This window comes from Telopea speciosissima, chromosome 5 (assembly GCF_018873765.1).
Source record: "Telopea speciosissima isolate NSW1024214 ecotype Mountain lineage chromosome 5, Tspe_v1, whole genome shotgun sequence".
Taxonomy (NCBI): Eukaryota; Viridiplantae; Streptophyta; class Magnoliopsida; order Proteales; family Proteaceae; genus Telopea; species Telopea speciosissima.
Genome location: NC_057920.1, coordinates 60,769,492 through 60,795,743, shown reverse-complemented (window position 1 = coordinate 60,795,743; position 26,252 = coordinate 60,769,492). Strand labels below are relative to the sequence as shown.

General features: G+C 38.5%; 1 protein-coding gene across 1 annotated transcript; it reads right to left on the bottom strand.

Annotated features, from left to right (window-relative positions):
* Positions 1-564: 564 nt before the first annotated feature.
* On the bottom strand, positions 565-16,125 carry LOC122660882 (glucose-6-phosphate isomerase 1, chloroplastic-like). Its single transcript, XM_043856134.1, has 14 exons — positions 15,420-16,125; positions 14,470-14,592; positions 13,123-13,221; positions 12,940-13,023; positions 10,883-11,026; positions 10,715-10,780; positions 6,824-6,892; positions 6,609-6,716; positions 4,274-4,326; positions 3,928-4,066; positions 2,802-2,958; positions 2,540-2,618; positions 1,227-1,293; positions 565-1,118 (listed from the first exon to the last, which is right to left on the bottom strand). The coding sequence occupies exons 1-14, from the start codon at positions 16,107-16,109 to the stop codon at positions 984-986; spliced, it is 2,013 nt and encodes a 670-aa protein (XP_043712069.1). The 5' UTR covers positions 16,110-16,125; the 3' UTR covers positions 565-983.
* Positions 16,126-26,252: the final 10,127 nt, after the last annotated feature.

Here is a 26,252-nt window from a genome sequence, read left to right as displayed (position 1 = left end):
CTTAACCTCTGGGTCAATGCTGTCAGGTTGCAATCAAGTTACTTTTTTCTGGTCAGAGTATATAAAATGGTAAATTTTGATTGACAAAAGTTCCAATCCAACATTTTTTACCCAAGGAGATGACCCTGGCTGTACTACGGAGGGGAACTGTTCCAATTCTTTACAGACAAGGAGAGTGCAAACCCTGTAGGTCCCATTGTCAAGGTCAATATTCTGTACAGGCAAGAGGTTCATAGAGGATGCATTCCACCTCAAACCATACTTAGATGTGTGGTAGCACAAGCCAACTACTGCTCTTGTGCTTAACAAGCACAATCTCTGGTAGTAGTTGGTTGCCTCCCCAGCACACAATTTTGGCTGGTTTTAGTTATCAGTGAAGTGGTCGGCAAAGAGTTTTCCTCCGGTACAGCCTAACACCCTAAACCCAAGCATAATCCCAAATATGGACTGCAGATCAGCAAAATCATTTTGAGCTCCTCTCTAATGGAATAAAAAGCAGAGTGCATCAGTGTTAAATAGGCCAAAAAGACAAGCTAGTATCCCAAGTAAAACTATATGACAATAGGGCAATAAAGGATCAAAAAGTGAGACTGAATGAACGGAAGAGGCTCACACACCAAAATTTATTAAATGGTGGAAAAGAAATGGTAAAAGAAACATGTGTGTAAAGAGAGACAGTAAAGAAAACCTTAAACACTGCAAACCAATGAGAGTAAAAATATTCAAAGATGAAACTTACACAATGACAACTCAAAAACTAAATACTCTGCTTGCACCCAGAACAGCTTGGGTTGCTATTTTCAGTACAGCAATGAAAACCTTCCATTTTATGTATGGAGCACTAAACATAAGCACTAGCAGCAATGCGAACAAGAACCCCCAACCTTTCATGATCCTGGGCCAATATAAGGCTAAACCCATTGTTTGAAGCTCTTTCTGTGACCTTAAGCAAAGGCCATGTAAAATGTTTTCTTTTATAGAACTTATTCATATGACACGTCAACATTACACTCCCCAAGGAAAACCTTGATACTTCGAGGTGATCCACAACTGCCTTCAGCAATGATTGCTCTATCATTTGCCGCCATGTGTGATATAATCTTGTAAATCATTTCAGTCTGCCATACATGAACAGAGACAATGAGCCAAATGCATTTCTGTATGCAGATAAAGACCGCATGGTATGATTTTAAAAGTGATGTGTTTGAAAGGCATCAGAGACATACTTGTTCAGTAGCATGGCAACGATCTGCTATCTCTTCAAGCGTTAATGATTCAACAGGTTCTTTGCAGCTGAAACATAGACACCAAGAAATAAGTACTACTAAACCAACTTGCCAAGTGACAAATTGATAGGATTGGTTCATCAAGTGAACAATTTGATCCTATATCATTTCTCCTGAAACATAACAAACATAGGAGCCAGGATTCCTGGGGTAATCTATTGAGTATCAGGCACTGGAAGCATGAATTATGGGTTCTATGAGGGGCTTTAGAACTGTGAAATGGTTGAACAAGAGAGAGGGGGGGGGGGGGGGCAAGGGGTTTGTGCTCAGAAAGAACAATGGCTATGAGATACTGGCCTTGTGCTTGTGATGATATTAGCTCTTTCGTTATGCAGTGAGCTCTAGCATGTTAGAAATTTCCTAGCTCTGAAACGACTCCTTTGGGCTCTCAGCGATGGAATATTATCCATGACAAGTCAACATCAAGCTAGATCAGTTCTTTTGTCGAAAGGAGAAAATTTTATTTATATATACACTACACTGATACAGCTGCCTTTTTTAATTCTAAATTAACATAGTCATCTTTTGCAATATTTTTTTCTTTTACGTTCATCTTTTCGTATCAAACAATACGTAAAAAAGGCAAATAGGATAGTCTCGATGTTCCTTCCAAAACTACGTTGTAAGAGAATTGTTTGGCGAAAAAAAATGATGAAAATTATACTAAACAAAATGAAAGTGGGACAAGCAAGAGTGATCTAATGCACGTTTCTTCCTCATTTAACACCTTCCTAGCATGGTACCACCTAAAAAAATCCCTACAAAAGAATCAGCATCTTTCTAGCCTGTTAAAAGCTAATATCATTCAAAATAAACTTAGACGGGCCAAAAGTTAAAGTCTAGCCTCGGAAAAGTTAAGCTAGCTAATAGCCAATGACAACTGCTCCTAGAAGCCATGCTACAGTGTTGGATAACCATTCTCAAATGCATGCACACATACTGTTTTGCATCTCCTGAATTCTATGTAGAAAGACTTCTACAGAAGCAACAACAACAACAACAATTCAGCCTTATCCCAACTAAATGGGGTCGGCTGCATGGATCCTTGCCCTCCAATCAGCTCTATTTGAGCTCATACTTGATACAAGGCCTAAGCTATGCATGTCTTTCCTCACCACTTCTAAGGTCGTTTTAGGTCTGCCCGTGGCTCTTTTAGTTGAATAGCAGTTTTCTTCTCTCTTTTTTCACTCCAAATTGCAAGCAAAGTATTTGAAGTTAGAGATTACTGATATTAAGGGTAAGTGAAAAAATACCTAGCCTCGTTTAGTACAGACAAAACCCTCTTCTGAAGTGCTAAAACTTCTCCTGCAGCCTTTTTCCCAGCTTCCACACCTGAAATACAAGTTATTGAACATTAGAACGGGGAAGCTGATATATAAAATAGTTACCAAAAGCATGATGCAGCTTTTGGATAAGATAGATTTGGCACCAAATACAACATGTAGCTTCAGAAATCGCACAATCTCTTTGATGTAGTCTAATAATGATGATAAGAAAATGAAAAAAAATATTTACCTGGTTGGTCATAGGCATTAATATTGACGAGCGATGCATAAAACCCAACAACTCTTTCATATAATGCTATTAAAGCCCCCACAGATTTGGGCGTCACTTCTTGCACGGTGACCGTAATGGATTCACGGTCATTGGCATAAAGGGCTGATCTTGTTCCCTGTTAGAGCATTTGGCAAGGGGTGATGATAGAAAAACCTAGTTAGCTTTCTTGGCCAATATTCATATTGAATTATGATTTCAACCAGCAGCATAAATGCAGTCTAGTGTTGTATGATCAGCTACACAGCAACACAGATATTCCTTCAGGGAATGTGATATAAACCAATATGGAATATGGGTTGGATCTACTTCTAGGTGGACATACTCGTCCTGAGTAAACAGTTCCATTGAGCTCAAAACCAAATATTTATGTATGTTGTCAGTAATGGTTTTAATAACTCAATTCATTTACCTAATCCTCAAACCAAAATCTACTAAAGAACCAAACTAAGTCCCAATAAAATGTGAGATTTACCCTGTTGAATTATTCAAAACAAAAGCTTTTGCTATTAGGTGAAGAGGTCCAACTGGTATATGAAGGCATTCAAGGTCCTAGAGTTTTCCAATTGTAGGATTGTTCCCAACACTCCCCCTCACATGTGGCCCCACTTTTGGGTGGTAGTACAAGCAGCATATGTGGCCACTCGTTTGGTGGCTGTTCATAGATGTATTCTTAACATAGTGGGCTTAGTGTCTCTGATACCATGTTGAAGTGTCCAACCCAAAAGCTTAAGCTATTAGGTGGAGAGGCCCATCTGGTATATGAAGGTAATCCAAGGTCCTAGAGATTTCCAATGTGTGGTTATTCCAACACACCCTAAAACGAAGAAGGGAGGGAGGAAGGAGATAACAACAAATAGATTTTAGCATTCAACTTTTTCTCCCTTCTTAATCCAGTATAACTAATAGTTCATCAAGGTAAATAAACAACCACATAACCAAGATAAGTACAGATAGCAGGCTAACTTTTATGGAGTCACACGGCCATCTCTTCAAATGCATGAATATATATATATATATATATGTATATGGATGATATTCTAATAAAAAGTAGAACAAATCATAACAAATATGGAAGCTAACTAACCTGCAAAAACCCAAACAGGTAGTCACCACAAGTAACACCTGGTTCAAGCTCCCAATCATGACCACGAGGCCTATCACGTAATACTTCAATAAAGGTAGCAAAGAAGTTGTGTACCCCGTCTCTCAGTTGTTGAATGTAGCTGTACAAAAGTAATCCATAAGGCTGAATCATACTTTTTTATCAAATAGAATACAACATATCTAGTGTATCAATATCCACAAAATCTATATATGTACTGCCATTTTGTATCACAGGATATAGATATCTGGATACTGATAGATATAGAAATTATATATGGAAACTTATGTATCTATATATAAATTACAATATGCAAGTGATAACTCACGCATGTTGATCTGTGCTCCCTTTATTCCCATAGACAGTAAGCCCTTGATTTACCTGTCAAAAGAAAGACATTAACTAAGCATAAGACATTTAGATAGGATACCAAGAGCCTGAATTGGACCAAGGCTCTTAACCCATTATTGCACCCATCAATTTCACACAGCATCAAAATTAGTATGGGAGGAAAAAACGACAAATAACTTTTCTGCACAATTATCCAGGGGGGAAGATTCAGTCAGAGTAATATCCTGCATCACCCAATCCTGGAAAGAACATAGATGTTAGGGGTCATCAATCATCATCTTCCACCTAGTAGCCAACTTTCATGTCTTTTCCTCCCCCCTGCAGACTATAACATGCAGAGGCCATAAACTAGACCATTGTCATAGTTTTTTTCTTTAGTCATCCCATATAATTGAGTACAAAATGCAAGTATATCAATCAATAGCTCAAGAAGATACAAGACTGATGGAGACATCCAAATGGGGATTCTGCTCTTCAGGATCAAACTGGAGGTAATCTGAAACAAATCAGATTATTGAGACCCTTACAGGTAGTAAAAGATGTATGTTGAAAAGAAATGGGTAGATATTAGATAGATAAGAGGGATAAATTTGTCAGCTTAGAGTCCCACTAGTTGCCCAACCATCGGAATCCCACCTAGGGCACACCGAGCAGTCCACCTTAGTAAAGCTGAGATCCACAGCTACAAGGTCTCAAAGAGAGCTTCATTTTCTGAACCTCGATTCTTGGATGATTGAGAGCTCACACATGATTTCAATTTATAGCTGAAGGAGGCTGAGCCTCAATTGATTACATCCTAGTCAGCATTTGCAATTCCCAAACAAAGGGAAGAATTCCAATGGATGGATTCATGAACAACTAAAACATTAAATGGTCTTTTGGGATTCCCAAGACAAGGGTGGGGGGAGGCTTCCAAAGACAATAACTACTTCTAGGAAAATTAAAAGACTAATCAATACTACCTAGGAAAGCAAAACCCACTACATTAATTAACCTAGAAATGAAAATAAGCTACTACTAAGCCTAATCCCGTATGCCTTCCTTGTACCCACATTTTAGGCCCATTAAAGTGGCCCAATGCAAAGAAAACACATGGAATCAAAAGCCCAATGCACACATAACCCCACCCAAGGCTTATTTCCAATAAAATATGCCCATTTTGTGACTTATCTGCATCAAAGACCCAAAATGATTTGGAAGGTTGAATGATCCATTTGCAGGTAATGGCCAAAAGAATCAAACTTTATCTATTAAATCAAGGATAAAGTTGCTATCTTAGCAAACAATTACAGTCATCCACTTGTATACAAGAGAAACTAAATAAGAATCCAAAGAACAGCAAAGAAAGCAATATAACTGCAATAGATGGCAATAGCAAGTTAACAACAATGAAAATAACCAAAACATGGCAAAAGCTTGATGTCCTTTACCACAGCCAATAAGCAATAAACTTCTGCAGCAAACCAATAATCTTTTTATCCCACAACCAACAACTTTGAACCACAATGGCTCCCAGGGAACAAGCTTTTCATTCACAAAGTCTACGTAACTAACTTTCCAACACACATGGTATACAGAAGCAGATATGCATGTTCTTCTATGTCTAAAGTACTAATCTGCAAAGGTTAGCAGCTACTTTCTTAGGATATTTCTATTTAGGGTTGTGTTCATCCCGTGTAGAAATCAATGCCTCTATGGGTATTCTAAGGGTGTGGAAGGAAGGAACAAGAGAAAATTTCCCTCCTGAGTCCAGACTGACGAGAAATTAATAGAAAACAGAAAAGGAGGTTAGGGTAATTTAATTCCAAGAAAGAAGATGTTTGAGTACAGCATCAGTTGGGCTAATGGACTGTTTTACACAAATAAAGGTTGCTGGTGGGATATGTCAAAATCTCACTTCAGATCTCCAATTTGGTCCACCATGTGCACTTGTCTCTATTCTCCAAGTGCTTTATCATGTCCACAAGATGGGACATCAACAGGATCAACCTTAACCAGAGATTGTAATTGCAAAGTTTTTAAAAATCTCCAAAATAAATCCTACTTTTATACATGTGTTGAGTTACCATCACAAACCCCACCCACCCACCCCAAAAAAAAAAAAAAACCAGCAGTATTATAGTGATATGAATATTTTCCCACGCTTTTAATGTCCTTCCATTACGAAAATTACAGTGACAGTCCATTGAAGATTGCTCTTTTAGTTGAAGGCAATCAAATTCTCTTACAATCCATTCAACCTAAAATATAACCCAGAAGTTCTAAAACATAATTACATAATGTATTTTACAGTAGGTTGGTTTAATGCATACCCGATTACCATTCAGGTCAAACTCTTTTCCGAGTGATTCCATGACCAACTGCTGCAAATACCTACTAAACAGTAACAGGCTATCCTTGTAAGGAAGTACAACCATATCCTGTGAAAAGCAAAAGTAACCAATGCTCAACCATTTGTGAGGGATCTTCAAAGCATGAAAAGGTAGACAATGGATTCACAATGAAGTGAAAGAGAAGAAATGCAAACCTTGGATCCCACTCCATCGGAAGCCCAATACCAGCATAAAGCCATCAAAGCTGCAGGGTTATTCTTCACCTGAATAAAGAAGATCAGTTAAAAGAACAAAAGAGGAGAAAAAATAAATACAAAACTTATGGTGAGTCATGAATATAACGGTGATAAAAAAAAACAACTGGAACATAACAGCTTCCAGCTATTTAGCCAATATAGGCATTGAACATGGAAGACAAAATTTAAGGAGAAAGTGAGAAACATAAACAAAATCTGTTTTTATCTTCCGATTAAATTTAAATACAATCAATATAAAAAATAAAGTTAAGCCCCACTGCTAAGTGATTGTGCAATCATTTATACAATTTCTATTTCTTCACAAGGAAAGCAGAATGACAATTGCCGAAGAATTGAAAAAACAAAAGGGTAATATAGAAGTGGTTCAGCTAAGAACCACTCTACAGTAGGATCAATCAGATTGCAGCAGAACATCAAAATAGCAATAAAACCCAAATTAGTAGCTTAGGTGGTAGGGATCAAACCAGCCATGTGATGGGAATCAAACTTGGATCTAGTGTAGGGATTGCTAAGAGGATCCTTGGCTCCAAATTGGTGCTGATTCTAATGGCCAGATACAGAGATAGAGATTGGTTACCAAATTAGAAGATTAAGGCTGCAGAGCAAACCGGCCCACAGAATGGGCTCGAACTGGGATCGAATAGCCCCCTTCTAGGTGTGACTCAGTCCTCAAAATCCTGCTGGAGACAGAGTGGAGGTATTAAAGATATGGTGGTTTGATTGGGGCTGGAAGCAGGAACAGCAACAGGCCAGCAATAAGGTGGTTCGATCCTCCTTACTGAAGAACAGCAGCAGCAACAACACTGGAGCAGCAGCAGTAGCACTCAAGTTGATCTTCTCAATGGATGGAGCAGTCACAATATCATAGCAGCAATCAGTGATTGGTGGAGAGGCAGAGAAGATGGAGCAATAGAAAATAGAAGGTTGCGGATAGATGGATTAGGCTCTCTCAGCCAGGCTCCTTCAGCCCTTCAAGTCAATCACTCAACTTGAGAAAAAATCACACTTGCAGCAAAGCAAAGTAATATTTTCATTCATCATAATCAAATCATGGGGGATGGCTACATCAGCCTTACAAATAAATAGAAGCACTACTTGCTTCCCAAGAAAGACAGAAACAGAAACTAACTTATTGACTCAATCTTAAGAATTAGAAACTACTCTAATTAACTAGGACTGAAATAAAAATAGAAGCATAATAAAATCTTCTAAATTTTCTTAAGTTTTCAAATCTCCTTGTGGTATCCACTTGGATGACTTAATTGTTGCAGCCGAAATCTCCAGTCTGTGGTCCCCATCAGTTCAAGTTATTAGCTTTAGAAGAATGACAAAATTGCCCTTCAATTAAGGACTTGAATAACTAATACTTCAAAGACTAATCTGCCCCCACAACTTTCAAGGAATATTCTCACCAAGCCAATAATAAGGGGCTGTGACACTGTTCACGTGAACAGTGTTTTGGCCTCTTCTTCATGTTTTGATCTATATCAAAAGGCGTACCCAGTGAACGAGGGTCCCGCCACTGCGGGGCCTGGGGAGGGTCATAATGTACGCAGCCTTTTCCCTGCTTTCATAGAGAGGCTGTTTCCAGACTCGAACCCATGACCACTTGGTCACAATGGAGCAACCTTTACCGTTGCACCAAGGCCCACCCTCAGTTAACAATATAATTGAAACCAAGCATTTAACAAAATTTTCCACTAAACTAAGGCACTAAAGTGGGTTGGATTGCTTTCTGCAAAGGTCCTCCTTGAAAAATAATTGCAATTCAAGCAAAACAAACACAGACTTTACATCCAATACAGCTTTCATGCATTTCAACCAGTGACACAGACATGCTGCAGTTCATAAATCACCCGGACATTCAATTGATGAATTGTGCTGGGATGCAGGCAGAAGCTGCATCAAATGTCACCATGAAACTTGATGGCTCCTATTTTTCTTCAGAAGATGGCATTTCCAGCTGTAAGGCCAGAGTACAGAACCAAGACAAACAGTCAGTCTTCCAATTTCTCATTCATTTTTGGTCTACATCTGCACCCATGGTGACTTCTTTCTATTTGGTATCAAACCTTTTTTTTTGAAGAATTAATTCAAGTCCCCAATGAGTTATATGGGTCATGGGCTAAGCATTTTTGGGTTTTTTAATTGAAATGAGCCAATTCTATAAGCCAAAGTATGAGAGGATCAAGTCTTATATGAGATTAGGAGTTAGCATATGGTTTCTATTTTCTACAAGATTTATGCTAGATTGAGTCACTTTTGGGTGGTTTTTCTATTTTGTTAGAGAACAGTTGAATCAGGATCTAGAAACTGTAGAAGCTTTAGAAAGTTTCCATTTTCAGATTCCTTGGTTTTCAAATCTAGAAATTCGGGAAAGATTCGAATTTCTAAGTAGCACTTAACAATAGGAAGTTAGGGGTCAATTAGTCTACAAATTAGTGGTCTGATATTCTATGTAATCTAATAGTTTTGAAATGAATGAATAAGAATTTTTAGAGTTGCTGAGGAGGGAATTTCGATTGGTGTTCGGCGTGGAAACCCCATGGTCATGGCCTGGTAGTTTGCACTTTGCAGCTTTTTTCTCTGTGATTGAATCTCCATTTCTATTCTTATTTCCTGCTGTAAATTCTACTGTTATAGGCCAGTTCAATAACTTTCTATGTTGGTTGTGATTGCTCTGTTTAGAAGCTTGATTCTTTGGTCCTCAGTTCATCCCATTTCCCTCTCAATCACCTTGGTTTCACCTAATCACCTCAGATCTCTTCTGCTATTTCTTGTTAACCTATTCTGCTGAAAAACAACATTAACCCTGTCTCCGGACCCTGTTTCATACCATTCCAGAACCCATCACCTGTTCTGACCGAGACCTGAAGAGATCCTTATCGCACCTAGAATCCCTTGGAATTTTCCTAAGATTTTAGCCATTGTAAGGCCCCACCAGAACCTTCACGTGTCCAGAGTTTCATCCCTCACAGAGCTCTATTTTGCTTTGCCAATTTCTCCGATTCTGTCCCCATATCTGATCACACAGCTTACTTTCTAATAGTCAATCTCAGTTTCAGATTTCAAACCTTATATTTAACCCTTTTCTGCCGTGCACTGACTCTTGTTCAATTTTCCTAATTCTAGTCTTAATCCCTTGGTTTAGCCTTAGGGCTTGTGGGCTGCCACCACGCTGACCACAGCCTACAGATGAAAAACCAAGTAAGAATATGAAACAACAAATTCTGAAACTGAATACCAATTAGGAAAGTTGTCTTTAAAGTTGATCAACTGAAGCAAATATTCAAGAAAAATTTTCTCCACATGGTGCAGCTTTACTGCAGGTGATTTCCTGAGATGCAGCATTTGTTCCTATGGCTCTTTGATAAACATGAAACATCTCCAAGATGAGCTGTCTTACCATGTCTACAATAGACAACAAAGAAATCCCCTTCCCTCTTACCTCTTTATTCTACCTTTATACTCAATTTTAACTTATTACAAATTAACTCCTATGTCCTGTAAAAAATATTCACCCTGTATACCAACCAGACTTCCTTACTAGAAATCGTTTGGTTCCCATTCAGAAAGGTCACCCAAGAAAAGACAAATTTAAACAGCATACTCAGTAACATTGCATCTGAGCTGCTGAAGATCCAATTTATTAAAATACAAACAGTGAATGGATATTTCTTTATCCTCCGATAAGTACAAATTTCTTTAACAACAATAATAAAAATGATGATGATGATAATATATAATAATCAATGGAAACAACAACGACAACAACAACAATGAGAATGATATGTTTAGCAAGTGACAAATAGAAAGCAGGAGTTTTACCACAGTAGTCCTAGTTGCCTCGTCCATCAGTGCTGCACCAGCAAGCAGTTGTCTAATATCAATTCCCTGCAAAGACAGTCATTTCTAAATAAGCATGCATGACAAGGAACAGGTGGAAAGTGGGAGAGAGCTAACTATATAACCCCAGCTAATATAGTAAGTGCATGCCTGGAGTGCTGCTGGAAGCAGACCAACTGCAGACAGTTCAGAGGTTCTTCCTCCCACCCAGTCAAACATTGGAAATCTTGCTACCCAACCCTCTAATTTTGCTGCATTATCCAACAAAGAATTTTCTTGTGTAATAGCAACACCCTGCATAAGGAATTAGAAAAAAAGGATTACCCTTCTGCTAATTCAACCCAAAGAAAAGAGAGAAAGAGCAAATGCATTTGCTGCCAAAAATATTCAATAGTTGGAAAACGCTTAAATTACAGTCACTTACAAATAGGAAAAATATTGGAAATGCTGTGTAGAAAACTGAAATATTTGAAAATATTCAAGATATTCCAGGTAAAAAAGGACATAAAGCACATACTTTTAAAAGTAATACAGTCACTATAAATTACCATCTAAAATGAACAGCACAGGGCAAATAGAAAGAAAAAAAAAATCCATTCTTGCATACATATGACAATCTTTCTCAGCAACTTCCAAATAGTATATTATGTTTTTTTATATGTCATAATTAGATTAAAGGTCTGACCCTATTTGACCCACTTTTAAAGATCAACAAATATTTTCCCCAACTTTCCCTTTCTGAGGTATTTGTTTGCCAATATAACCCATCCCACATGGTGAGCTATATACTAGCACATTTCCTCTTCAATATCGCTTGTTCTAGTAAGAGTCAAGAGGTGAGACTAGGGAAATGTTGCCCATAATATCATAAAAATTACATATGATTTCCATATATTTATTCATTTATAACCAAAATGTTAACATCTACAGAAACAGAATCAATGGTTTTAATTAAATGGCATGGTCAATAGTCAATACCAAGCTTATTGGGAATGTATAAAGTTTAATCATCTGTGGCTGAGTCAACTTTCTCAAGAGCTGAACCTGAACCAAATTGATTTGATTTTCCCAATCCAAACCAAGCTGAATAATAGAAAGCCCAACTAAATAACATAAATATGTCAAATTTGACCAGGGGAAGGAATGGCAACGGGGCAGTTTCGGTGCCTTTCCCCTTCCCCTTCCCCCCCCCCCCCCCGCGCCCCCCTCAAAAAAAAAAAATTTGTTGATTGGAACTTGAGATGCTTACTGCTAACAAGGTAACCAGGAAAGCATTGGGCAAGGCAGGATGGGTCAGTGCCTGTGCTATTTTTGCAACCTGAACCCAATCCTAACCCACTGAGCGTCATACCTAGTCCCCATCCAATAAAGGCAGGAATCCAGTTGCCATCCTGATGGGACATGAGGCCATGGTTAGGTCATAAATTTAGATTACTTGAAATAAAATCACACGGCAGTGGTCTTTTTTTACTCTGGAAAGAGGGGGGGGGGGGGAGGTGCATAAGGCGGAAGAAAAATTACATGCTTTCATAAATTTTCATTGTTTGGTTGAAATTTCCATGTTTTAACTGGAAACGATTGTTCTTCTCTTCAGGGAGCAAGCTGGAGTGGACCTCAAGGTTTTAGAAACACAGAATTGAGCATGACCCAGATTAGTTTCCATTAACTATGAACCAAGTCTGATCTGATTCGAGCAATTTACGTGATCTGATTGAGTATTGAAACTTGGTGGACTGATAAAGCAAGTAAATTAATTGGTTCTAGGTAGGGTCCTAATTGCAATAAGGTATTCATGGCCTCCAGGTTAGTTATAGGTGTAATAAACCGGCTAACTGGAACTATATCATTTATCAAACATAGTAATTAAAGGTTGACACGGCCAATAGTAAGGGATAATGGAGTTAGATGTTCTTGCTAGGTATGACACTACAGTAAAAAGAATGTGGCTTGACAACAATGAAAAAGGCTCTAAATGAGGAAAGGAAAAATGAAGGCAACCCAAAAGAAAAAGAGTCCATGAATTATGGCAAACACTGAAAGGTTTATAGAGAGAAGAAATCATCACTATCACAAGCTGGTTTATGTCTAGTTTGGCCAAATATATGGAATTGTTGACCACTTACCTTCATATTCCGTACCAACCAAATGAATTTAGCATCTAAGCTGTAAAAATTAGACATACAGAAACAAGAACATGAGATCAAAACCTGTTTTGAGAAATCAAGGCCAGCATCTCGGAAAGCCTTTTGTACTTCCAATAGTCCATTTCGAGTTTCAGGTGTACCTCCACTCTGTAAGTATACAATATAACATTACATGCGAAATAAATTTAAAGGATAGGCTAAAAGCCTGAATTTCTGGAAGAGGAAAATTTTCTACAACGCCGTTACCTTGGAAGTTACAACCACAAGTGTTGATGCCAATTCTGGTCCAAGTTGTGCAATTTGGTGATCAATTCCAGCTGGATCTGTATTATCAATAAATCTTATCTGCCAGAAGAACAATAAATAAATAATCACTACTTGCCATACCCTAAAAGAATCTGACAAAGCACAAATAATCTCGGCTTGATCTCTGATATAAATCAACAGTGAAACTTAGAGAATTATACTCAAGGTATAAGGTCAGCAGAAGCCCTTTATCTACCTAGCTTAAATCTGCAGACTCTAAGCATGCCCAAGGAGTCAATTAACATTGTTAAACAACAATTAGTTAATAGTTTAAGTTGTTGAAATCATAATTGAAAACTGAAAACAAGAGAGAAAACATGTACATAAGCTAATAACCAAGACACATGTATAGCATTAAACTTATAATGATGTCCCATTAACAGCAAATATAAACATAAAGAAGGAGAAATCTTCAACCATCATTATATCAACATAAATAAGAACCTGAATTTGTTGACAGATTCAATGATGAGCCATTCACATCTTACTAATTTCCATTGGATGAATGATCTAAGGCAGCTTTATTAGGATTTACTCAAATTCATTCAATAACATGGGTTGGGGGGGAGAAAAAGATGCAGACCACACAAAACAAATGGGTCAATATTTCCTTTTCCAAGTTGATTAATAGAAATGAAAACCAAATAAATTCATCCAAAAAATGTCTGACAATAAGAGAAAGCATGTTAATGGAGTAAGCATAAAGAAGATGAGAATGTGGAGATGAATTAATTACAATACAGGGACATTCAAAATCATTCATGGACACATCAAATAGAACCTAATATTAGCCCAAAATGTTGAAAAAAATAAGGTGGAGCCAATTATAATAATAAGATTCTGAAGACTTTCGGTCAATGATGGTAAAAATGAGTGATTTACTGCAGTTTGAAGGCTTTAAAGGGACAAGGAAAAGTTTGTCAGAGATATCAACAAGGTACTCAAAATATGTTTGGACATCAAGGCTTTCACGAAAAGAAAAAGAGCATGTAGCAAACAGCTGTGACAACTGACAAGACTCAAAATGAAATGATTAATCATTCATTCAGCTACCATTTCATGATCATTCTGGATGGGGGAAAGAAAGAAATGACAAACTTCCAAATGAAAACAAAAAAATAATAATAATAATAACTTGAACCATTAAACTAAGAAACTAATAATGAAAACAAAACCAAATCTCTGAAGAAGAAGAAAAAAAATCAGCTTTGCATAATCAGGACAGTTGTGGCAGGCTGAAATAAATTTGGAATATTATCTTACAAGATCAAAGACCCAGAGGCATACCTTGAGAGGAGGATTAACAGAAGCCAAAGCCGATGCAACAAACTGTGGTCCCAAAGCTGAACCTCCAATTCCCACACAAAGGACATGAGTAAAGCGGCCCTCTGGAGACGATGGGGGCTTAATCTGTAATAACTTGAATGTCAGATAGAATGACAAAGCATATTATTGGACAGAAGCATAACTATCACTACTGAAGTACAGAAATTTTTATCTGCAAGAAGAGCAACATACAACTACGTTGCACTTGATTACTTTAACTAATAAGTCATTTCTTTTCCTTTTGTTTTGTACAGAAGTTTTTTTCTGCAAGAAGAGCAACAAACTAAGTTGCACTTGAGTACTTTAACTAGTAAGTCATTTCTTTTCCATAGAAGAGAAGGCCAATGTTCACCGAAGGCCATATGCTTGAATGATATTGCAAAGAGAAGGGAACAGTATTACAGGCAGCATGTTGTCAATATTAATCACATCAATATGAAAAAGGCTACCATCAACTATGAATTTCAGTAATGCCTTCAAATTAATTGCGCTAATACTCCTAAGTTTTAAAAAACAAAAATGTCTAAAACTTCTTTCATATGTTGGCATTCATTTGGCAACAAGAGCTAAAGACAAATCTTGTAAACTGATCATACTAAATGAAGATTCGAGGTTTCATTTTGCGGCTCTTGCTTTGCAACTTTAACATGTCTATGCTGCAAAATTTTGAAAAATATGGACTTCAACGACTTTAATGTTGTAGCCTTCCTATTTGTAACTAAGAACTACTTAAAAATGATACCAACTTCGCGATAGCTTTTGTTCTGCCAAATTGGTTACTCAAGTCCAGTCAGTTACACTGAGTGTGGTTCTCCCTCACTGTGACGCCATTTGCATTCTATGAAACTTCTTGAGAAGTTTCATTATAAACAGTTTTGAATGAATAGAGAGGGAGACAGAAGATGACCAACCTTACCACCGATAACATCGTCGGCGAAATTGCAGATAGCGTCCAAAGTGCTCTCAATCTGTGAACGGAGATGAGAATTAGGAGCAAACTTCGAATTGCGAAGCCAGTAATGTCCAACCATCCGACTCTCATTAGGATTGGCAATTGCGCCCTTCTCGAGCTCTTGCATCGCCTTAAAAGCAACCTGCAACTTCGGCTCCATCTCCTGAAAGAACTCGTCCGTAAATCCAATCCGGCTCACATCAAGGAACAATCCCAATTCCTTATGCTGGTACAGCCATTCAATATACCGATTCCACAAAGCATTCGCATTTTTCTCTAATCTCTTACTCTGCTTCGGAACGATACCATTCCTCGACAAAGTCGCAGGAACATCCCGAGCAACGGATTTGGGTGGCTTCGGATTCAGATTCCGATCAGAAGATCGAACAACCAGCTTCAAACGGTTCGAAGAGTAGACGGAATCATTCCGAAGTGATCGAAGAGAAGGAGCTAGAGAGGTTGGAGTGGTGGTTTTCCCGACGAGAAGTTCAGGCTTAAAGGTTGAAGAGGAGGAAGTACAGACGCCTGAAACGGTCGTCGCCATGGGAGGAGGAGCTCTGAGAATGAATTCAGCTATGAAAACGAAGGAGAGAAGCCTCACTTTTGTACTTTTGGAATGAAATGGACAAGTAGCGCGAGTGGCTGGCATATTTATAGGTGGCTCTCTTCATCCTCTCGAGTCGGATCTCATGCGAGGCAGAGGGCGAAGGCCGTTTGACCTGTGACCTGTCCCCTGTCCCCTGTCCCTGTCTCGTGTGTATGTGCGGCCGTGCGGACAACAAGTTAGAAAATTCGCACAGATTTGTTAATATTTTTCTTTCGTTTTCTACTTTTCTTGCCACATTATAGAAAACCATCCTGGGCCCCACTGAGAGGTCGAGGTCGAACTCTCATCTGAAATGACGTGGATTTTCCGACTCGTGTATTGGTGCAATTACGAAACTACCCTGATAGAAAATTCGACCCGTCACCGTCCGCTCGACGCAGACCCTTAGTTAGTAAATTTGCGTATAATATGCGTCCCTATATTTTTAAACGTATAATACTCCCATCCCCATATTTTCCTGTATTTTTATAAAAAAAACATATTTTTTAATCAAACGAATATTATACTCGTATAATACACGTATTATACGTATTATATGTTTTTTTTTAAATAAAAAAAAAATACCCAAAAGATTAGAATTTAGGGAAATGATTTCACTTTCCCTTTCGTCCCTTTCGATTTGCGTTGAACATCCAACCGTAGCAGGCAACAGTAGCCGCCCTCCATCTCCAATCATCCTCCCCATCTCCGTTCAACAAAGTGGCACTTAAGTCTTGTACTCTCCTCTTGTTCCTCTGGTCTTTGAACTTCAATGGTGGTAGTGAAGCAAATGAATTTGGTGTGATATTGGCGAGAACGGCTCAATCTCTATTCTATTTTATTCTTGTTTTTCTGTCTCTTGTAGCTAACGTGTACAGTGGAGATCCATATCTTGAACTCTCCCTCTTGTCTTGTGTTGGTTAATTAGTGGGAACTGGGAAGTGGGAACTCATCCCCCTTCACAAGAACACATCTGGTTAAAAATATATGGTTATCTCATTGTAGATAATAAGAAATGTAATGTTGGAAGAATGATTTAATGATAAGGTAATCAAGTTGCTCATCTCATTTTCAGACAATCTACATTCATTTCTTGTAGATTATTGATATTTTGGTATGTTAAATGATAATCTTAGAGATGTTATATAACATATTATATTATTTTGTTTATTAGGTGATGAATGCATGTTATATAATGAATATATGTTCATTTTTTTAAAAGTATTATTGTCGTCTATGCCGTATTATACCCGTATTAAACGCGTACCATATTATTACCGTATGCATTTTATGAAACCGGATTTTTGAAAAGTATTATTACTGTCTAGTCCGTTTAATTGCCGTACGTATCTGTTCCCGTTCAATTGCCGTTCCTGAACTTACTAACTAAGCGCAGACCTGACCTAACCTGACCTAAATTAACTGAACCGGACGTTACTGAGTCTAACCGTCTTCTTCTTCTCCGATGTTAATTGGTTTGGTTGGATCAGTTTTGGTCGAGCCTGCACACAGAGAGCCATGAAACAAGGTACAAGAGCTAACCAGAGTAAACTGTGAGGGGACTCTTTGATGCTTAAGTTGATCTTAGGGAAACAAAAGTTTAATGGAGTGAAAGAGCATAAAAGAGCAGTAGGCTTAACATTGTATGATTTCACATGTGTACTTCAAGTACTATTGTTCTATTTATAGGACGAGGAAGGAATGTTCCTCGGTTCACGTAGTCTTGAGCTCATGCATAACACGTACTTTTGAGTTTGGGTTAAAGATCAGAGTAGAAACTGGTGAACAAAATTTGTCTTTTCTTGTAGCTGACGTCGTGAAGAATCTCGGGTTTGTTGGCCACGTGGAAAGCTTTAATTTGGTCATGGGTTTGGTGGGAGGGATCTGATCTTAACAATTTCCTTATGGCCTTGAACCGATAGCATGTGGGCTTGGTTACGAGGGTTCAGGCTTGAGTCCTTACCATGTGGTACCTGCTCATTGGTGAGCTAATCTTATATATCAGAGCCTAATTGGATGCCATCAATTTAAGGTCTCACATTGTTTCCACTCGTTTAGGTAATCATGTCTCATAGACCTGGATATGGGCACATTTCTATTCAACCAGTCAATTACCGATCAATAACCAAAGTTAGGATAATCGGGCTTTAAATGGGTTAATGACTAATTGAGCTATAATGGTCCTTAAACTGGCCATAAACAGCTATAATCAAGCTTAAAGGACTACATATGGTCTGTTATTAGCCAGGCATAGTGTGACCTCGGACAGAGCCCATTGGAGGGCAAGGATCCATCTTGCAGACCCCATTTAGCTGAGAATCTCCTGACGTGTTGGGCAGTGCCTCTTTTCTCTTACTATCCTTCATCTTTCATCTTTCATTTGTCTTTCTTCCTTTTGCATTTTTCATCTCTTCTCCTATCTTTTTCTTACCTGGCCTTTTGGTTAAAATTTTGTTTTACCTATTTTGTTTTGTTTGAATCTATGTAGTCGACCCCATTAAGTTGAGGTTGAGTTTGTTGTTGTATCAACCGAGCATAGTATTCGGGTCAGACGACCAACAATCCATTACCTTGCACCAGGAAGTATCAATTATTAATTGATCGGTGCTTAAGCCCATGAACAAATTGTCAGATGCTCTCTAATTGATGGATTCTCCATACCACTGGCTCAAAGAACACTCTTCTTGAATAATAAAAACTTCAAAATGAGAATTGAATGTGTAGTGCATATCCAATAAGTTCAAACTTACTAAATAATTATTATTTTAAAATTTATACGGTGAAAATTTATTTATTAGAATATCATTCGTATTAAAAATAAGTAAAAGGTTTTATGCATGACCATCGCATCAGCAATTGGATATTGGGAGGAGGAGGGTATTTAATGCCATTTCTGTGTTTTTTTTTGTTGTTGTTGGGTAGAAGCCATGTCTATGTTCTATTGGACGAAGAACTGAAGCATTGACCATGTACATAAGTACATACACGATTGTGCATAAAAACTAAATCTTAAAATTATTAACATATTAGCAGGGGTAAGACTATGTACATTATGACCCTCTCCAGACCTCACAATGACAGGAGCCTCATGTACACTCTTTATTATTTTTATTTATTTATATAAAACTAAGAACCTTTCTAAGTGTTGCATATCCACTATCTATAGCATACTTGAAATTTTGAGGTTGACATATTCCAAATCTTATTATGTTGTTGTTCATGCCTCTCCAAAATAGTCAATCATACAACCTTAATAAAAATTTTATATATATATATATATATATATAAAACACCCTGTCTCCATTCCTCTAACAACTTCAAATGCGACCTCGGTTGGGAGTGACCACAACTAAATCTATATGTAATTTTTCTTTTTCTTCCACTTTTAATTTGTTTCCAGTGTTTTGAGAATTTTTTTGTTTTTAGGTGTTCCTAATAATGTACTACTAAGCACTTAAAAAGAAGTACATAAGTTCAAGACAAATGTGTAGGAATTTATTAGGATAAATTATATGTCATCCTTTGGTTTTCAAACGAAACTCAGATCACCCCCTGGTTTTAAAAAAAAACTCAAATCACCCTTTGGTTTAGACCCCAATATGACAAATTAGTCCCTACCGTTAGTTTTATGTTGTTAAGTGATGATGTCAGCCAGTTAAATAAATTTAAATCCCTAAACTACCCTTGACCAATGTTTAAGATGAAGGAAGGGTTGTATTGTAAATTTATTTCTAATGTTTTAGTACAAGGGTAAAATAGTCATTTCACACAATAACTAACAACAAACTAACACAGTTAATATAAAGAAGGTGATTTGAGTTTTTACAAAAACCAGGGGGTGATCTGAGTTTCGTTTGAAAACCAGTGGGTGATGTGTAATTTACCCAATTATTAATATGATATTTTGAGAGAGGGTTCTCTGAGCCAGTTGATATAGGGAGCACACGAATAAGGTGCGATAATTTAGTATCATACATAGAAGGACAAAGAGATCATTCTTGTGAAGAGGAAAGATAGACACAAAGGTGCTAATGTACACTCTGTGGCTGTGACGACTTAGAGAACCTCTTCTAAAAATTTTTTTAGGGACAAAGAATGCCACCTAGTTGTGCAACACACATTGTCCTTGTGCTTAGACACAGGGAGTGCGAAATGACCGCCACAACCCTCGTCATTCCACCTTTCCAGGAGGGTGCAGCAATCATTTCGCACGCCCTTATGTCTAAGCGAAGGGGCGGCATGCGTTGCACAACCGGGTGGCATTCTTTATCCCTTTCTTTTATTTTTCAATTGAAACTGATAACTACTATATGTATATATATATATATATATTTTTTTTTTTCGTATGCCATTTTTATTTTTCAACAAGAAAATTGGTAACTACTATATCTTTTTAGGGAGAAGAATCTGTACGCCACATCAATGGCCGTCTTGAAAAATATATCATTCATATGAGACTCACGTATTCAAAACATGAGAAATAAAATAATAATTAAAATATCATGTGAAAAGGAAATTGCACTACGATTATTGATAGCATACGACTTATTTTTACTGACTCCTATAACTACTACATCTTAATAAATTGTTTCCAGTTATTTGAAAAGCTGTTTCCGTCACCTAACATGAAGTAGCAAATCCGCGTCCGACTAGTGCTAACCATTATTATTGACGACTTTACTATAATTAAATACAACCTAGAGGTATGAAGTCTAAATACAACTTAGAAGGTTTTAATTATGTGGCACGCTAATAGATATCGACCCGTTAATCCAAAAAAAAAATGGGAGAATATTCTTTGTGCCGCAGTGCAGGCTGTGCCCAGGCACATGGGCCTGCCACTCATGTGAAGTGGTTCCACCCTCATGTACTTGGGCGCAGCCTACACTGCAGAGAACAATACCCCCGAAAACCAAAAAAAGATATCGACCCTTAATTAGCCTAAAGCATGGGAAAAGCCCAAGGTCCGTGGTCAAGAATGTACAATAATTGACCTTGACTATAAACCATGCACCACTTTAGACATATTTTATTAGTATAGTTTTGATGACTTGACAATAACTATTAACGACATGCCCTAATGGTTCTACCAACAAAAAAAAGAAAAGAAAACGATGGCCTAATGGTGTTGAAGTGGGTCCATCAAATCAATTAATAAAGAATTTAGGGAAAAGGATGTACACACAAGTGATGTGTAATGGAATCTTATATACCAACATTTTTTTTTTTGTGGGTGCAATTCAAGGGCCCACCGGCCATCAACCTCAACAGAACCCCACAAGGAGGCAATGAGGGGACCCACAAGGGGTCAAATATGGTACCCAAAGGCTCCACTTCTTGGGAAGCAATTAAATGTGGACTAGGTGTCGCTAAGGAGACTTGAACCACTGATCAAGCGCCTGACGCAGTTCTCCCAAGGGAGTAGCGAACCACCAGGGCAAGCCCTGGATCGACTATATACCAACATTTTATTGATTGTAGGACAAGACAAAAGACATCTTAGCTGCTTATTCTCGTTGTCATTGCATCACCCATCGACCACTGTTGCTGCAATGTTCCCCTTTCCCTCTCCCTCTCTCCTTCCTCTTCATCTTTGGCTCCCCCTCCTTTTCCCTTTAGCTCTCCCTCTCCCTTTCCCTCTCCCCTCCCCAACCCCGAAGTCTCCCTCCACTTGTTCTAACCCCACCCCACCCCACCCCTGCAACTCTCCCTTCCCAATTGTTGCACCCACCTCCTGTTCTGTATGTTGCTCGCTGCCTCCACAGCCTCTACTGCTCCAACTCTTGTTAACCACCCCCTTAATGGCATTAAGGGTGTCAATTGGGTATGGAACCGGGTATTCGGTTTGGATTTGGTTCGGTTCCAAGCAGTGGTAGTGGGTTCCAGATCCAGACCAAGTCCCAGAACGGTTCTAGAATTGAATACTCTATCCGTTCTTGGATGGTTCTGGTTCGGATCTGGTTACAATCCGATTGTTGTATTCGGTTCTTATCTGGTTATTACATCCGGTTACTATACCAATTTAAATTCGGTTCTGCCATTCGGTTCTCGTTCGGTTCTAATATTCATAAGACAAATCTATGTTTGCTTTTCCGTAAGAAACTTGTAAGAAACCACTCAATTGACACCCTTAGTCTACGGCAGATCCTTCTTTTGTAGTTTGCTTATCCTAGGAAAGATGAAGCGGTAAAGACTAAAGAGAAAGAAGTAAGAATTGAAAGGTTGAGTTAACCACGTAACAGTCAATTAGAGTATTTTAAACCTAATAAAATATTAGGATTTTATGTTAATTTTTAAGGTGGGTATTAGGTCTGGATCCGGATAGATCCACCGAATAGGTGGGTAGATCCGGATCTCAATCCAAACCGAATTAGAAAGACATTTTCAGATCCAGGATTTACCCATATTAAATTTGATCCGGATCGAAACCGGGTATTCGGTCCGGATCTGGATTCGGTACTTGGTTACTGGTTACTCATTGACACCCTTAAATGGCATTATGTGCCTTGTTCCAGAAATGAAAATCAAAGACATGTCTTTAGAATGCGATTAGTATATCCAACCAAGAACTTGTTGGCTAAACAACGGTCCAAGGATCAAACCATGGTTCCCTAGGGAGACCAAGATATTTATCTTTAGGGTTTTGCACGCCCTGGGTTAGCCCATGGTGTCCCATGGGTGCCCCATTTTAATTTTAGGGTTTCCCATGGTCGCCCATGGGAACCCTGGTGCATCACTATTAGGGTTTCTCCTTCCCTATTGCATTCCATAAAATTAATTATAACAATAGGGACGGAGAAACTCGTCTCTAGTCCATCACATGGCAAGAGGGATCCATCCCATACTCGAATGCACAGCGGAAAATAATCGATTCGAGTTTCTTTCGCATCCCATAAATATTAATAATCAATGAACAGAAGGAATTGATAAAGAACTGCTAATCTGGTGAGCCTCAAGTGTTGCTCCTCCAATAGACAGTGGTTCTTCCTCGAATGAGCACTCCAAGCAAACAGATCTGAACCTCCAATGGTGCTACCAAGGTTCTACACGCCAATCCCAGATGCCCTCAAACTCCTCAGCACAGATCTAGGGTTTCACAAACCCTAACTCTCAAACACAGGTGAGAGAAGCAAGAAAAAGAAGAGAGATCACAAGAGGGAGAGAGAGAAACCAAAAACGTGGAGAGCTTCTCTTCTGCGTATTTTTGGTCCCCTATTTATAATAATAGGGTTTAATTAAATCTTAGATAGATTTAATAGAGCCATAGTGAGAGTCTGACTCTCTCTCTCTCAGTCTGGCAGTTCTATTTAAACTCAAAGTGCTACACAGGTGAAGAAGCAGAATCTAATAGGGAAAGTATTAATTAGATTCTTTATTTAATTATTAATGGATAATTACAATTAGCACCAAATCCATTAATTAAATAAAGAGCCAATTAAATTAGCAAATTCCAAATAACTCCCTATATGATAACAATTTATCATATACAACCCCCCACTAATCAACACCATCATTATGGAATCTAGGGCATGTACACATGTACTGCCAAACCCCAATCCATAGTACATGTCCATATAAGAGCGTTTGTGCATCCGATCGGGTCCCGCAAAACTCGATAAAACACTTTATTTGAAATAACTATAAATAATGTATCATTTTATGTAAAATAAATTTTGCAAAACCATTTCCAAAACGAGATCGGATCCGATTCGATCCGACCATGCACGACAGTCTCTATCTTGGTGTTCCCCAATCGGGCAGTGGTGACCGTGTTGGATAACTCCTTCACTCACAAAGTGTTCACGCATTCCCAGAACACCGACTTTGACTCATTTGAATCTCAGTCATTGATGAACCAAAGAATGCGATCACACTTTACAGTGACAGGGTTCCCTCAGGTACAGGGTGTCGGTGACACATGTCTATCCCTTCCTACATCTGGCAGTAATACATGAGGGAATCGACAAAGTAGATTCTTCGCCAATGCACACATCAAACATATGAGCAATCGCATTCGTACCCTGACATCACATGTCTAGGCATACCCAATGCGACGACCATATGATTAGGGTGCCCAGCCCACACCCTAGTCGTGACTACCATTTTAAGTATAACTTACGGACACATAATGCTCAAAAAGTTTATATCGCATGTGACAATATTAAACTAAAATGTATAAATGTTCAATACAAAGGTGAACCGGGTTGAACCGGACCGAACCGGGTTTGATGGACACACACTTGTCCAACAGAACTCATCAACGGCATAAACTTTATGAGACATGAGAATTATGTGGCTGCAAGTGGAGGTGGTAGACCGCTGCCACTGCTACTTCTTGCTAGTGCAAAGAAGAGGTTGAGAGGAGGAGAAAGAATGAGAGATGCGAGGAGAGAGAGACTAGGAATTGGGGGGGGGGTAGGAATGATCTCTCGCTCCAATGATAGAGGTTGTGGCCAGAGGGAGGATGAGGCGATGGAGGGGGGAAGAGAGGAAGCCGGAGCTGGTTAGTTGTAGCGAGACCAAGGAGAGAGAGAGAGAGGCGGAGAGAGGGTATAGCGACGATGGAGAATGGGATTGCAACAACTGATGGATTGAACATATCAAATGTAGATAGAGGGATTCGACGATAAAAAAGATGCTAACATACAAGATTCCATTACACAACACTAGCGTATTCATCCCTCTCCAAGAATTTATTTATGTTGATGGTTGCATACTATTAACTGGCTTTGGTTATCAATAGGACTTAACCTAAAAGTGTTCACGGCTAGGGACCAAATTGGGCATCATTCCATTCATACAATTGTCACATTGTATACCCTTAGGAATATTGATTCTGAGACACAATTGTAAGTGTACATTTAACTGTATCACTTGAGAATCTTGAATGGACTCCTGTCAATTGTTTGTAAATAAGATTCTCATCTGTAACTTACGATTAGTCCCCTAACCAAAGAGGTTCTTATTATTACAATTAGACATAATGAGTTTTGGGGTACCACCCCTGACTATATAATAGTGCATTGGATTCATGGAATTTGGTTGTGAACGAAAGATATGCTTCACAAGGAATCCACTTCTCTAAAGGGAGAATATCAAAGAGAGTAGTTGAACATGATCGGACGAAATTCGAATCCAATGGCACATTTTGTAAATATCCAATGATTTGAAATATAATAATTATATTTAGGGTGAGTGGTAGCAGAACGTGCGTTTTGTGAAGTTATTTTCACGTCTTTTTAATAGTAACCGTACATCTAGAGTAAGATTAATCTCGACCATCCAATTAATATGAACATAAATCACTAGTTATTTGCTATTACGGTGATACGGGTTCAATTTCTGTTTTACTGTATGTAAACCACGTACCTATCAACATTGCTTCCCTTTTGAGATTGGAGTTACGGGTGGAATTGTCAAAGGTTCCGGAAGTGCTCTGAAGTTCTTGTCGTCGAGAGAGGGGATGGAGTGAGAGATTCAAAACAATGTTCCTATTGTCGAAGCGGACAATGCTTGTGGTGGAGGCATCTCGAAGGTAGATGCTTGTAAAGGTCAAAATCCTCGGAGACAGCGGGTGAGAGTCCCCTTCCTACAAAATAAATAGCATGTATCAAATCCGGCTGACGGCACTGGAATAGGCTACAAGCTGCTCACCGTATCTTGGGCCACCTGTGATGATTGAACTAACGGGAATGGAGACGATGAGCCAAAGCACAAAGGAGAAGACGATGGGTCCCATGTCTATTTATGATGGGGTGTGTTCTAATCATGATCATAGCAAGGATTGGAACGTTCCTACTTCCAAATCTATTCTGAAGCTTCAGCCTTCGAGTAATATCCATTTTGTTCCTTAACGCGATGAGAGACTTGAGATGCATTTTTATCTGAAAGCTTGGGTCCGTGTATCTAACCAAAGAAATTTTTGATATGAGACTTTCATCCATGTTAAAAGCAGTAAAATTTAGAACCTCAGCCAATTTATTGGAGAAGACTTGCGAGATCGTATCTTAATCTCCTGTAACTATAGCTTCCGGAATTCAAGCTATGATCTCCTCGGCCATCTTAGCAATTGGAACCTCAACAATGTCTTTGAAAAATTCATGATCTGAGTTGTAGTTCTTCAAAGATTTCTTACGAGTACATGAAGTTACAAATTCGATTTGATTTTGTGAGGTTTGCAGAGACTGTCACAGGGGTTTTGCAGGT

Bases quoted from the DNA above. Each gene is read 5' to 3' on its own strand.
- LOC122660882 (XM_043856134.1), bottom strand. From the start codon at position 16,109: ATGCCAGCCACTCGCGCTACTTGTCCATTTCATTCCAAAAGTACAAAA. The intron at 14,593-15,419 runs GTTGGTCATCTT...AAGTTATTACAG, and splicing joins ACGATGTTATCGGTGGTAAG to ATTAAGCCCCCATCGTCTCC. The intron at 1,294-2,539 runs GTATTTTTTCAC...TCTATGTTTCAG, and splicing joins TCTGTACTAAACGAGGCTAG to CTGCAAAGAACCTGTTGAAT.